Source organism: Mycteria americana, chromosome 1, assembly GCF_035582795.1.
Source record: "Mycteria americana isolate JAX WOST 10 ecotype Jacksonville Zoo and Gardens chromosome 1, USCA_MyAme_1.0, whole genome shotgun sequence".
NCBI classification, from domain to species: domain Eukaryota; kingdom Metazoa; phylum Chordata; class Aves; order Ciconiiformes; family Ciconiidae; genus Mycteria; species Mycteria americana.
The window spans coordinates 40,353,440-40,366,021 of record NC_134365.1 but is presented as its reverse complement, the minus strand read 5'-3'; the positions used below and the strand labels follow the sequence as shown (position 1 = coordinate 40,366,021).

The 12,582-nt window shown below is 35.8% G+C and overlaps 1 protein-coding gene across 3 annotated transcripts in view; it reads right to left on the bottom strand.

The window, feature by feature from the left end:
• Positions 1 to 491: 491 nt before the first annotated feature.
• RAB3IP (RAB3A interacting protein) overlaps positions 492 to 12,582 on the bottom strand; it is a 34,339-nt gene continuing 22,248 nt past the window's right edge. For all 3 annotated transcript variants that reach the window (XM_075495526.1, XM_075495518.1, XM_075495532.1), the window contains 5 exons: positions 9,827 to 9,955; positions 7,447 to 7,559; positions 3,839 to 3,938; positions 3,670 to 3,739; positions 492 to 849 (listed from right to left, as the gene is read on the bottom strand). In XM_075495526.1, the coding sequence (XP_075351641.1) occupies positions 767 to 849; positions 3,670 to 3,739; positions 3,839 to 3,938; positions 7,447 to 7,559; positions 9,827 to 9,955 (495 nt within the window). In that variant the 3' untranslated portion in view covers positions 492 to 766. The remainder of the gene's footprint in view (positions 850 to 3,669; positions 3,740 to 3,838; positions 3,939 to 7,446; positions 7,560 to 9,826; positions 9,956 to 12,582) is intronic.

Sequence of the window (12,582 nt, the reverse complement as noted above, 5' to 3'; positions counted from 1 at the left end):
CCCAAAAAAGCAGGAGGGAAAAAAAAAATCATTTAAAGGAATGAAAAAATTCTACTGAAAGAAAATTAGGGGGGAAGAGAAAGTTTTTAGCAGTCAGGTAGGGATCAGGACAGATTTCTAACCAAAGAATGACCAAGGTAATTTTATTCCTTGATGTTTGAAAAGCACCCTACTTTAGAGAGAAGATACCCAGATTTATTATGCTGTCGACTCTTTGCTATATATGTTTCTCCTCTTACATTGTTTTAAAAATGAAAAATATAGGAAAGCAGCACTTCAAAGAATTCCAAGTTCTCCTAGTTGTCTGTTAACTGTATTGGCATACATGCATAGAGAGATACATACATGTATCTAAACACTACAATGAAGAAAGTGTCAGGCATTTATTCCCTCTTCATAAAATCATCTCAGTTTTACATTTTGGAATGACTTATCAAGGAGGTTCACATCATTCTGCATCACCAAGAACAGAAGACAGACACTGCTTCAGACTAACACTTTAATCAGAAGGTTTGTTTTTAAATGTAAATTACAATCACCAATACACCTGCAAGTGCTTACCACATTTGTTCAACTAAGTATTATATGTACGCATATACAGCATAAGTCAGTTTAAAACAATCACAGTACTTCTTAGTGCAATCTGCAAAAGGAGAAAGATCTTGGACCCACTTTGTGGAAATAAATATCAAGTGACGAAAAAAGATTCAGCAATTTTAGTTATGTATATTCAATGAAGTTCATGCATGCGCAAGAGTAAAAAGATTTAGAGCTCTTCCTTGTAATAGCCAAGTTTTGCTAGTGACATCTCTCTTCTCAGCTGCATAACTTCCCAGAACATCTGTTCCACTAAAAAAGACAGAAATATCATTAAACATACTGAATTCATATTTTATTTCAACTGATGTATACAGGCTGCCTCCTCACTGTACATCGGTTTAGGGGAACTTTAGAAGTAACAAACATATAGTAACAAACATATAGTAAAACCAGAATTAACGTGAGGGCTATTTGTGCTTGGCTGTGACAAAATTTGTTGAAGTATTTATTTTAAAAATTCTAAATGATGGTCCTATAAAAAATTCCCCAAATTTTAGATGATTTCTTTTTAAATTGGGGAACAAAAGTACATCAGTACTTCTTGTCAGCTTCAATTAATTGCTGTTTCTCATTTTAATTGCCCTGCCCCTTAACTTATTTTCTGTAAAATTAAAAGACTGCAAGAAAAAAAAAACCTAGAACTTGTTGGACAAGAATTGTTTCATCACAGAATCTGTAATTTTGTTGTAGTTTTTCCACTTGTAATCTTTCTTCCCTCTTTTTTCCTACCAGTAATCTGCCAGCAGCAATAAATTGGGGAGGAAAAAAGACCTTTTTTTAAAAATTTCATCTGCATTTTGCTAAACTTGATGAGCCTAATGCATACCCTAAGCTTCTAGACACCACAGCAATACAAATCAAAATTGAGTATATAATTATTCAAGACAAAAATAATTTCCATGCAGTCAAGATCATGATGTAGAATGACTACAAAGTTTATTAACCTGAGCAACAAGTACAAGGTCTTCCCAACCATATTTCAAAAACCACTTTTGTAAAAGTGACCTCTGTCTCAAAAATTATATGGTGCATGAGTAGAAAAATACATGCAACACATTATGCAGACAATTATCACGAGTGCCTACATTCTTCTAAAGGTATTGTTGAAATATTTACATAAAGCTACAAATGCAAATTCTGTTTTTAATGGTAAGGATGACAATTGAGCTGAAACCCCAAACTCAAGTTTTTTCAAAAGTTCTTGTGAAGAATAAATAATTGTGATAATGCTGAAAACATTTTATTATTTGATGGAAAAAAATATTAAGTTCATTTCTTTATCTCAATAGAAAGGTAAAAAATTTTTCGTTGAAACTATATAGGTCCTTTTGGTCAAAGTAAAAGCCTTTTAACTATAAACCAAATTAAAACTTAAGTAACACATTTTCAAGATCTTCTGCAATGCTAGTACATCCGTAAAAATTACCACCATCTGAAGGTTTTATTAAACTTAATTTAGTGTATGAAATAGGTGAATTTCTGGTGAATTCCATGAAAATAATTCCCTTTGACACAAAAAGTTAACAGCATTATTTTTTGTAAGGAACAGTCTCTCTATTTATCACCTCAGGAATACGTCAGGTTAGAAATGGAAACAAAAGATTTGAGTGTAGCTAAAAACCTGAGCTCTTGAAATTGAGAAACATCAGAAGAGATGACTATAGGTGAGGTAGATCAAAGTGGGACTAATTCTAGCCAAATTCGGGATGAAGCCAATCCACACAGACTCAAAGACTGGAAGAATTAAAAGCACAGACATCCATAAAAATTACAATGCTGCTTTACTCTACTTTCAAAAATGCAACTGAATTTAAAAAAAAATTAAATTTCAGAAGTGAAAGCAATTTTTTAAATGAACTATTGACATGGGGCTAATGACACCTTTTCCGCTATCTCTGCTTAGCAAATCCAGTAGCCTAAGTGATATGGTCTGTTTCAAAAAACCCTTGGACTGAAGGGTGTTGGGCAATATTCTTTGTCCTGGACAGGAAATACAATTAAATCAATTGCGTACAGTTTAAACACAATCAAATCACCATAATTTTCTTTTATAGTGATAAACAGGTAAAACAGTCTTGCAAATGAAGACCAATAACTACAAATCCAACACCCAATATATTTTTAAATTCCAGAATTAAGTAACTAGGTGTACAGTGCATACATTTTCATAACCATCTTTTATACAGACATACTGAAACGGAATAGCACAGTCAAGCAAATTTCCAAATTACTGTGCAGAGTTTAAGTAGGCAGCTGTTGGACATGCTATTCTGAGAGGAACAAAGCGACCAGGTAACTCTGGTGGGGGGAAAAAAAAAAAAAAAAAAAAACAGCCTGAAGCAATGGCAGGGGGGGAAAAAAAAAAAAACCCACACAACACATTTCCCTTTTGGGGTGAGATAATCAAGCCTTAAGTTATCAGATACATTTATAACCAGAGCCCTAATCAAGAGACTTTGCCATGCCACAGCAATGACCAAGACCTCATTTCTCAGCTGCACTCAGGTGAACCATTACAGTATGGTTTCCTGTTCATTTTTTACAATTTAACCCAAAATATTGTCATCCTTGCCAGTTCTCCCCAAAAGACAGTGTGACAAGAAGGGCTGTCTGAATTCTCAATGCACAAAATGAGAAGACGCACCAAAACACCAAGTGAAAGAAGAAAAAAAATGGCCCAAATCAAACCAAACTGAAGTTTTTTTTGGTCTAAAATATCTCCATATTCTGTGAAAGAGCCTTGATTTTTGAATACTGTGTAGAAAAACTGTGACTAACTCCTCTCGTTACAGAATTTTTCATAATATTTCTTACTGAATAACATAAGGATTTTTTAGATGGACTAAAAATCACTGCTTTTTAATTTGTTGTTCTTAAACAAACCAACCAACCAACCAATCTTTATTGGAGGGCGGGATATCACCAAATTCTCATAATTACAACAATGACTACCAACAGATAGCTTTCCTGTAATGTCAGGTCACTGCTACTGTGCACAGATAGCAAGTTTTAGGCACATGCACTATGTAAATTTCTATTTATATATGCCAAATACAATTTCCTACTCACCATCTTGCTGCTTCAACAGTCCTTGCTGGATGTATCGAATATATGTAAAGAAGTTACACACAGAAGTGATCTGAAGGCATATAAAAATAATGGTGGTTAATATTTTGTATAATGGTATGGAAAAATAACTAACTACTACTCAAAACAAAATCACAGTAAATCTACTTACCCTGTAACGACAGAAAGGAGAAATGTAGTAATAACTGCTTGAATCTCCTAATTTGATTCTATGCTTGCATGACTTACTTTGTCCACTGAGAGCACATTTCCTACAAAATATAAAGTTTGCATGATTTAATAAACAAATCTGACATTAATGTCTAAACACCTCCATGTGTTTAAGGTGTTAATGTAATAGCTTCGTATTGGCACAGATACCCGAGTCTCTGCCTTCATTTTACAAGTTGCAATTATTACATTATGTTGTCCGTTATTTCAGTTCCACAAAGACTAATTTTGTTTCCATACCAGTGCATCGTGATGCATTTCTGATTTTTAAAACTTTCTTCAGCTCTGGTCATGTACTTCCATATTGACTAATTCAAGCTGGCTTGACAACTCTGGAACGGTGGGATTTCTTTAATTAACTCTTCATATGTGAAATAAACACTGTTTAAATTATCAGTTGATGCCAACATTTAAACAGATTTTTAAAAAATTCTGCTTGACGTTGCATTTCATCATAAAAAATATCAGCCCTACAGAATAGCAGTCAATTCTCTGAAGCCTCTCTCAGATGCGTTCTAAGACCAGCTTTGAATTTATGCCCAAATTGAAATCGTATTTTATATTCAGAGTATAAAATAATTTGAGACAAAGGAAAATAGGCTGTCTGGCAATAATTCTTTCCATTACCATTACAAAAAGTGACGGTAAAATAATCAAATTTACTACTTCTGGTGTATTGCAAGTACATCGTATTCAGGAACAAGGAAAGGTCAGTAGTCACCACAAATTCTTCCCAAAAAAACAATTCAGGAAAAGGCAAATAATTTTAAAATAATTTCCTCCAACATTCTTTAGAAAAAGAAGGTTTGAATCTCTTGAAGAAACTACTATTAATACAATCTTAATAAATGTAAATAAAATGGGAATTTGACTTATTTGGAATTTCTATATTGCAGCATCTCAGATGAACTGGGTTGTCATGGCATCCACTGTTTCATTGATTTTAGAAGCTGCTGGCTCTTCTCCCTTCTATCCATTTCTGCCTCACAAAATTAGGGAGTCTAAGAACAAGCAGCCTTTCAAAAGTGAAACAAAAATTACTAAGCCTCTGTGGTTCTAAACAGTGGCTCAGAGGCCCTTTTAAATAGCCTGCAGCTGGTCCACAGAACCATGTAAGACAGGAGAAAACTGAAGAGTGTATATGATTTTCCATAGCAATTTATGAGGACTGATAGCAGTCCATTGATCCAAGAAATCCTACAGTAGCTGAAGCAAGCTGATTGCAATTTCAGTCAAGCTTTTGTGACAAGCCAGATAGACTTTCAATGCTAGGAAAATAAAGCCCTTTCTTCCTTTTGGCTAGAGAATTACCTTCTATGGTTACCTTCCATCACACCAGGTTAAATGCTGGTATGACAGTTACTACTGACAACTCAGTTCTGTGCTGTATGGCACACATGCAGCTTAGTGCTTTGTTCCCCATGGGGACAATTATTCTAATCCTGTGGGGAAACCCAGCTGCCTGTCGTTAAGGCAGCACTTACTACACACCATCACAGGCACCATTCAGTAACTTCTGTATATCAAGAACCTTTCTTCATTATTACCACAGCTCTCCACCCTCCACTCCTTGTTTTGCTGCTGGGCTGCTACCTGCTATTTTATCCATCTGTTCCCCCATCCCCCAGGCAATTGTACAATAAAATAATTCCTTTAAAAACATTACTCTAGTTTTTGTTATTATTTATTTACAGTTTGTCTATATTTTGTATTTAAGAACATGGTTTCAATAAAAATAAAGCTTTGCACCATATAAAAATAAAAAATGTGAAACTGCTACTCTGATTCAGTGAAAACTGGAACACCTGTTTCCTATTCAGTGCCAGTAACCATATACAAGGCAAAGCACATTTGCTGTCAAATTACATTTAAATACTTAAATATGCCTTACCTATTACCTATCTTCAAGCAATACCACAAAAGTTTTTGTTGCTACATGACAGCGGGAAAAGGGAGAAAGGTGTACACCTGGCCTTTTGATACATCTGAAGTAACTAAATTACAATCTGGCATAGTCATCTCAAAACATTGATCTATACCTAGCCAATTATTTAAGGATTACACAAGTTCTAATTAAAAAATCTTGCACTGGAGAAAATAGGTTAAAAATCTCATGAAACTTCTGAATGATGCAACTGAGTCTCCTGTTTTTGAGTAAATATTTCACATTGTCAAGATGTAGGGAAGTTGCTTGAACCACAATGATTTTTAAATCAATTTGCCAATTGCTCTTTAATGACACGTGACTTGTTTCAGTAGCTTCTGGCTGTCCAGATTCCCTATTGCATTCATGAAACACAGCTCACAGTGGTTTATCTTGGACTTGAAATTACCACCCCTTGAGTAGCTCCCTTATTAATAGGTGGTGGGCCCTTGTGATGAGAGGCTGTTACAACTCAAAGAGCGTGTTTTCTGGTGACAGAAGCAAGCTGAAGAATATACAAATGCCTGAATTTTGTAGGCTAGAAAGGATCAAATACTAAGTCATAAAAAGCAATTTTCATTTTATACAGCTTCTTTAAAGAGAAAGTAAAAAATTTTGAAATATGTTAAATGTATTTTCTCTTCCACTCAAAAACAGAGGAAAAAACAAGAACCAAAACCCAATAGCAATGAGAAAGAAAAAAAAAAAACAAACTTGAGCCACATGAAAACATTTTGATGCAAGTTTTCTATCAGAAAATTGAGTTCTGTCAAAACAAGTATTACAGAGAGAATCGTCAACTTGTCCAAAAGATCTCGAACAGAAAGTCAAGGCTTTCTCAAGATTTGGAAGGCTCCAGATTAACACTGACCTTGCTTGCTTAACCCCGACATACACTAAAGCACACTACAAATCCCTTCCTTCTCCTCCACATCCATCAAAGCCCCACTGCCTCAGGCAAGTCCCTCCCACCTAAATTTAATATCAGTACCTGACAACAAGTCTTGCTTCAGATTCCTCTAGGACCATTCCAAAATTTCTAAAATAACCTTCCTGTCATTCAAGCATACTTCCTGCTTTAGGTTCAAACTCACCTTCACTCCTGCTTCATTACATCCCTCCTGCTCAAATTCAGAGGATTTACTCTATATATCTCCTCTAAAATCCTTCAGCTACCTTTGTTAGTGTGCTATGTATGTCCTAAATTTCTTATGCCACAAATACTCCAGATGTCTGATATTCAGCCTGTACTACTTCAATACCTATTTCTTTCATGACACTTTCCAGGTTATAGTCCCTAGTTCAAAAGCATCTGTTTTAAGTATCAGGACGGTATTCTCCAAAGAAGTGAACGTTACTTTTGCAGTCAATGCCTCATAAGTGAAGTAAACAGCTCTCAAAAAGGGAATTTGTCTTAAAGGTTTGTTCTTTTTTGAAGTTTAATTTATTAGTTGCTTACTTCCCCCATAAAATTTTGTAATAGCAATCTTGAAGTCTTAGATTTTAGGAAATAAAGTTTAAGATACACAAATTTGACTGAGGTGATCAGCTGATAGCAGTTTTCTCAATCCAAGAGTTATCTCAAATGAGTCAAGATTCCCACTCTGTCTGTTAGCTTAACATACTTTGGTCCGCCACATTCAACTGCAGAAGCTTTCACAAATCGAACAGGTTGCAAGCCAACAGGTTCAATGCTCAGAGTGTTGTTTTCAACAGCTTCCAGAACAGCTGAGGCCAACTGCAAGAGAAATTTAGAAAGCAGTTAAAAACAGCTCTGTGTTATCCATTGCCTCAAAGCAGCGACATATTTCTTCTTCTGTAAAGTTAGGAACACCGAAAAAAAATCAACTCACCAAACAAATTCGATTACAAATGAGATTTTGTTTTTGTCATGAGCAAGAGGTCCCATTTCCAGGCTCCTGTTCAAATTCTGCCCTCCAAATAACCCTGCCTTCCCTGAGGCAAGATAACTGCCTTTACAGCCGGGAATGTAGTCAAGCATGTTTAAAATGCTAACTGTATTTTTAGTCATTCCTCATAAGCCCAAATAGCACATACATTTGTACATTCAGCGTTCTTGTCAGAGACTGGATACAGCGCAAGCTTTGTTTATTTAAAAAAATTGCTCTAATTTTATTGTGTTCTGTGGAAACACAAAGTGATGCAGCATGCTTCCTTATCTTGCAAAAAATAAGTAAATATTATGTCACTATTTTTCAGCCAAAGATAGCTTTAGAAAGGTGTTCAAACAAGTAAGACTGAACAATATATAGAAAAGCCAATATATAGAAAAGCTAGTTGCAACTTTCAAACACTAGTCTAGTTAAAACATCGATTTCATGAAAAAGTGCAACTTTGCTCAGGCTTTTTATGTTAATTCTTTATAAGCACACAATCATAAGACACTAGAAATATGCTCATTTTGTTTGATGGGACTCAACACTTGCCCAAGACTACTGTTTAAGTATGGGCAAGAGCCATTACTTGATTTAAAAGAAGGTGCAATTTATGTTATTAGTGGAATAATTCTGTGCCAAGGTTCCCTCCTACTGAGTAATAAAAATATTTTTCTATTGTACTTCAAATAGTTTAAAGACAGAATGTTACTATTAAAGTACTTAATATGAAATACTTTCTCTGCCATCTCCCAAAAGCAAAACATTACACATATACAAAAGAGGCTGAGAGTTAATGTAATACTTCAACCATTCGGATAACTGCATTTCCAATTATTCAAAAACACAATACGTGTGTAGTTTATTGTTTGGTTTAACTGCACATTAGTTTATCGATATTCAAGTGAAATCAGAAGTTGGTCACTACGCACAGAATCTGGAAACAATAACTGATATAACTGAAAAGTGCTAGAAGCCTCATTCTTTCCTTAAGAAGAAATACAAATCTACAGTAATTATAACACCACTGAAGATGAAGTTGCTGGGAAAGACAACAGGATGGCCTACTTACACATACTGCAGAAGCAATTTAATTCCCATAGTAACCAAGTAAACTTTTTAGTGGGAGAGGTTCATATGATGCTGTACACTGACCATGATGAACTGGTATACAATTAAATAAAAGATCGTGCATGCTTATGGCCAGCAAGTAACAGTAGATGAAAAGCATGGGAAAAGAACATAACACCATGTGAAAACAAAAGATAAACATTATGAAGAAAATACAGCATTTTCCATGTGAGGTGTTTAATTTTATTGGGAAAAAAAAAGTATCAAGTCTGAGGGCTTTAAAATTTGTTATTCTTATTTTAGTAAAGATCTAAGAATATGTTCCCTTTCCCCTAGAGACCAATATCCCAACTACAGACTGTAAATGCTGCTTAAGAAGAAAAACTAAGTAAAGCAGTTGGAGCTAGAATCAGTTCCACATTATTCCCAGGATGGGTAAAACTCCAGTCTTTCCTCTGTATGGGAGAGTGTGTGGGAATAACGCAAGGAAAAAGAAGTCTCAATGTTTCATCTAAAACCATATTCCCAAACTGCCCCTGTTGAATCATATCAAATCCCAAAGTCTGATTCTTGTAATTCAAATCTCTCTTCAAGAAAATGCCCACTGTGCCTGCAGCCTGCTCTGATTGATATGAGACAAAACTGGTCCACAAAATTAAATATATTGGTCTCTACTGCCCCCTATATAAACAAGAGACAGTGACAGGACACTATTTCTACAAAACAGTATCTCTGAAATATCAGGGGAAAAAACCACCATCCATTCCTACAAACATCAGTTTCTGCCAGATAGAGTAACATCTGAAGGAGTAGACCTAAAAAGGCCATATCTGGAATAGCATAAATGAAATAGCGAGGAAAAAATGATCATTTCAATACTCCAGACTACAACTTCAGCACTTCACTGTAAACTGTCACACTCCAAAGAAACACAAATGGTTAAACTTCATATGAAAACATTTTTAATACAGTCTATTGGCTTCATGTAACATATTTAAGGGAAAAGCATCAGTGACCACATTTACACTATTTCCATTACCTCACTTTTTGAGAAGGTTAAACATGGAAATATATCTTCCCGATAAATTTTGTCCAAGAAAGGACATGTTCTGTCCATAGTAGGCTCATCCTTCCAAGATCTGAATTCATTGTACAAAGATAGGTCAGCCTAGAACACACACAAAGATTCACATATTTTAGTACTGCAATTATCACACTAGTGTCTATCATTTACAAATATCCACAGGTAAATAACGAGCATTAAAACTAAATGCTTTCCATTGCACTGTGAAAGAATGCTATCGTGCCCCAGCTACGAACACCTTCTTAAATCCACTTTCCTAAGACTGTAAATGTAAGCAAATTGAAACATATCATTTTCAAGACACAGAGGTAATGCATTCACTGGTCACCACAACACCAGGGTCAAGCTGATTACCTCTCCCCCGTTTCCTAAGCTTCCAGGATAGCTTTGAAAAACTTAACTGATTGTTTAACAAAAAAAAGCCAAAAAAAAAAATTTTCTTCTTGATGCATCTTCATTACAGTATTTTAGTCCATCTCCACTTCAGCGAGTTACAGAAAAGTAGAGAAATCTAAAGAAAACAACTGCAATCCTAGACGTCTTATACATTCACCCTGTATCCGAATATAACACGGTTATCCAAATGCTAAAAGAAAAGAGACATTTAACACACTAAATACTTTTAACACACAAACCTTTAACACACAGGAAAACAGGAATTCAATATACAAAGCAATTAAAACTATACTCTTATTCTTCATTTTTCATCTTTATGCCCAAACTCTCTCCTACACCATGCTACAACAGGAAGGCAAGGATATTCACTGGGCATGATTTATGAGCCTGCTCCCCCATAGCTCCTCTAGTCAATGGAGAAATTCTAAAACAACCCATTAAATCATGCTAGGAGTAAGCATGCTCTGTGCTAGGAAGAGATGGTTTTATCTGCTTTGAAAACACTTTGTTTTGTCATCTCCATGTTGAGATCAGTTTAGCAGTAGAAAGGCATCTATCCAGTCTGGTGTTCAGGAGGCTGGTACTAAGTCACTATTAAAATCCACATTTGCGTTACGGGACAGCCTGTCCCATGGGCTGGCTACACACTAACAGCTGGAGCACACTGAGGTACTCCCAGAGCATGTCATCTGGTTTAGGGTTACTTGAGAAGGATCCTGTTCACGGGCAGCAACACTGCTCCAAGACGCGAACCAAGCAGAGTGCGGATGAGTGCTTCTGACGCACACTCCTAATCCAACGTAAAAGACTAATGCCAGTCCCCAATGGGATATGCAACACCATCCTCAGACTGGTTTTGGCATTCTGCTGACGCAGACTTGAGCGCTTTTCCCCTCCAACTGGTTGTTAAATCCCTTTCTTGTACTACAGCAGACCTATACTCCTAAAACCCAAACCTAAAGCTATAGGAAGGGGTGTTCGCTGCAGGCCAAAGATAAGCCAGGATGCTTTTAAATGGATGATTTTAGCCAGGATCATTTTAAAATCTTGTAACATTAAAACCATATAATATAGATGAGAGAATGAAAGAGGGAAAATAACATATGCTAAAAATTAAAATAATTTATTTTTAGTCCTATTAAAAAGGTCAGTACACTGCTTTGAACCAACCTCTTTCAGTCTCTTGTTCTTTCCCCATGCATTACCTCTGAGCTCCCAGCACTTCGCCATTCTTTTACATATATATTTTGGGGAGTTATTTTGTCCTTTTATTTGGTTTTCTTTTTCTTTGAAAAAGAACCTACAAAAATTAGACTGGCAAATTTGTTTTCCAAATTTGATCACAGCTACTTGCCTTACACTCAGGTACAATCAGGAAGAACCATCTTAATTAAGCTAGTCCATAAATGTTCTGGTTGCTAAGCCACCAACCTCATTGTACAAATGAAATTCAATAGGTGTAACTTGCTCCCTAAAGGAACATTTCCCATACCTTAAAACCCATCTCAAGTCTGGCTTTAAAATGAATACAAATCAAGAGATATCAGCAGAAAAGAGCCATTTTTGATTTGTACTGTATGATTCTAAAAATTAAGATACATTTCTTATTAACTCAGTTATTTTCTACATTTATCTCAATTTCACCCAAACCTGCAATTTATAAAGAAGCTGCCTTGAAAAAACTGCTCAGTGGATATAGCTTGATGCTCTTCTTTTCAGATCTAGTGTGCTACATGTGTATCTCCTCCCTGCCTTTACTTGCGCTTTCACTAGATCAAAGTTTTGATTACCTGCAATTAAATATACAGCCAATTGTAATAATACTTATAGTTAAATTTTTAATGCTTTCATTTTACAGTAAAATACAACATCAGAGAAACATTTCAGCTCTTTGAACAACATTGATGCATTTATCAGCATTTATGCTGAGTGGATGCTACCTCTCTGCCCAAGATCTAGGCAACTATTCAGCTTGCCTAAATTCTGTTAATACCTAAATTAATTAGACACGTCTACTTATCCTAGAGGTTACTCCCACATTACTCCCACGCTAGGAAGTATTTCTCTGGGATGTTGGCACCTTTCTGGCTCCACTGCAATTCAAGGTAGATAGACAGCCACTCTAACTCTGTCTACATTCCACAAAGAAACCTGAGAGTTGACATGTATTTACACCCAGCTCCATCCAGCATCTCAAAATGCACATCTCTGGGTGGCGGACTCTCCATAAGGGTCCAAAGCTATATTGCCCACACCACAAGGCCACTACATACCCCTGAGCAAGGGTACTCCCAGCCCCCCTTTTGAAGCAGAGT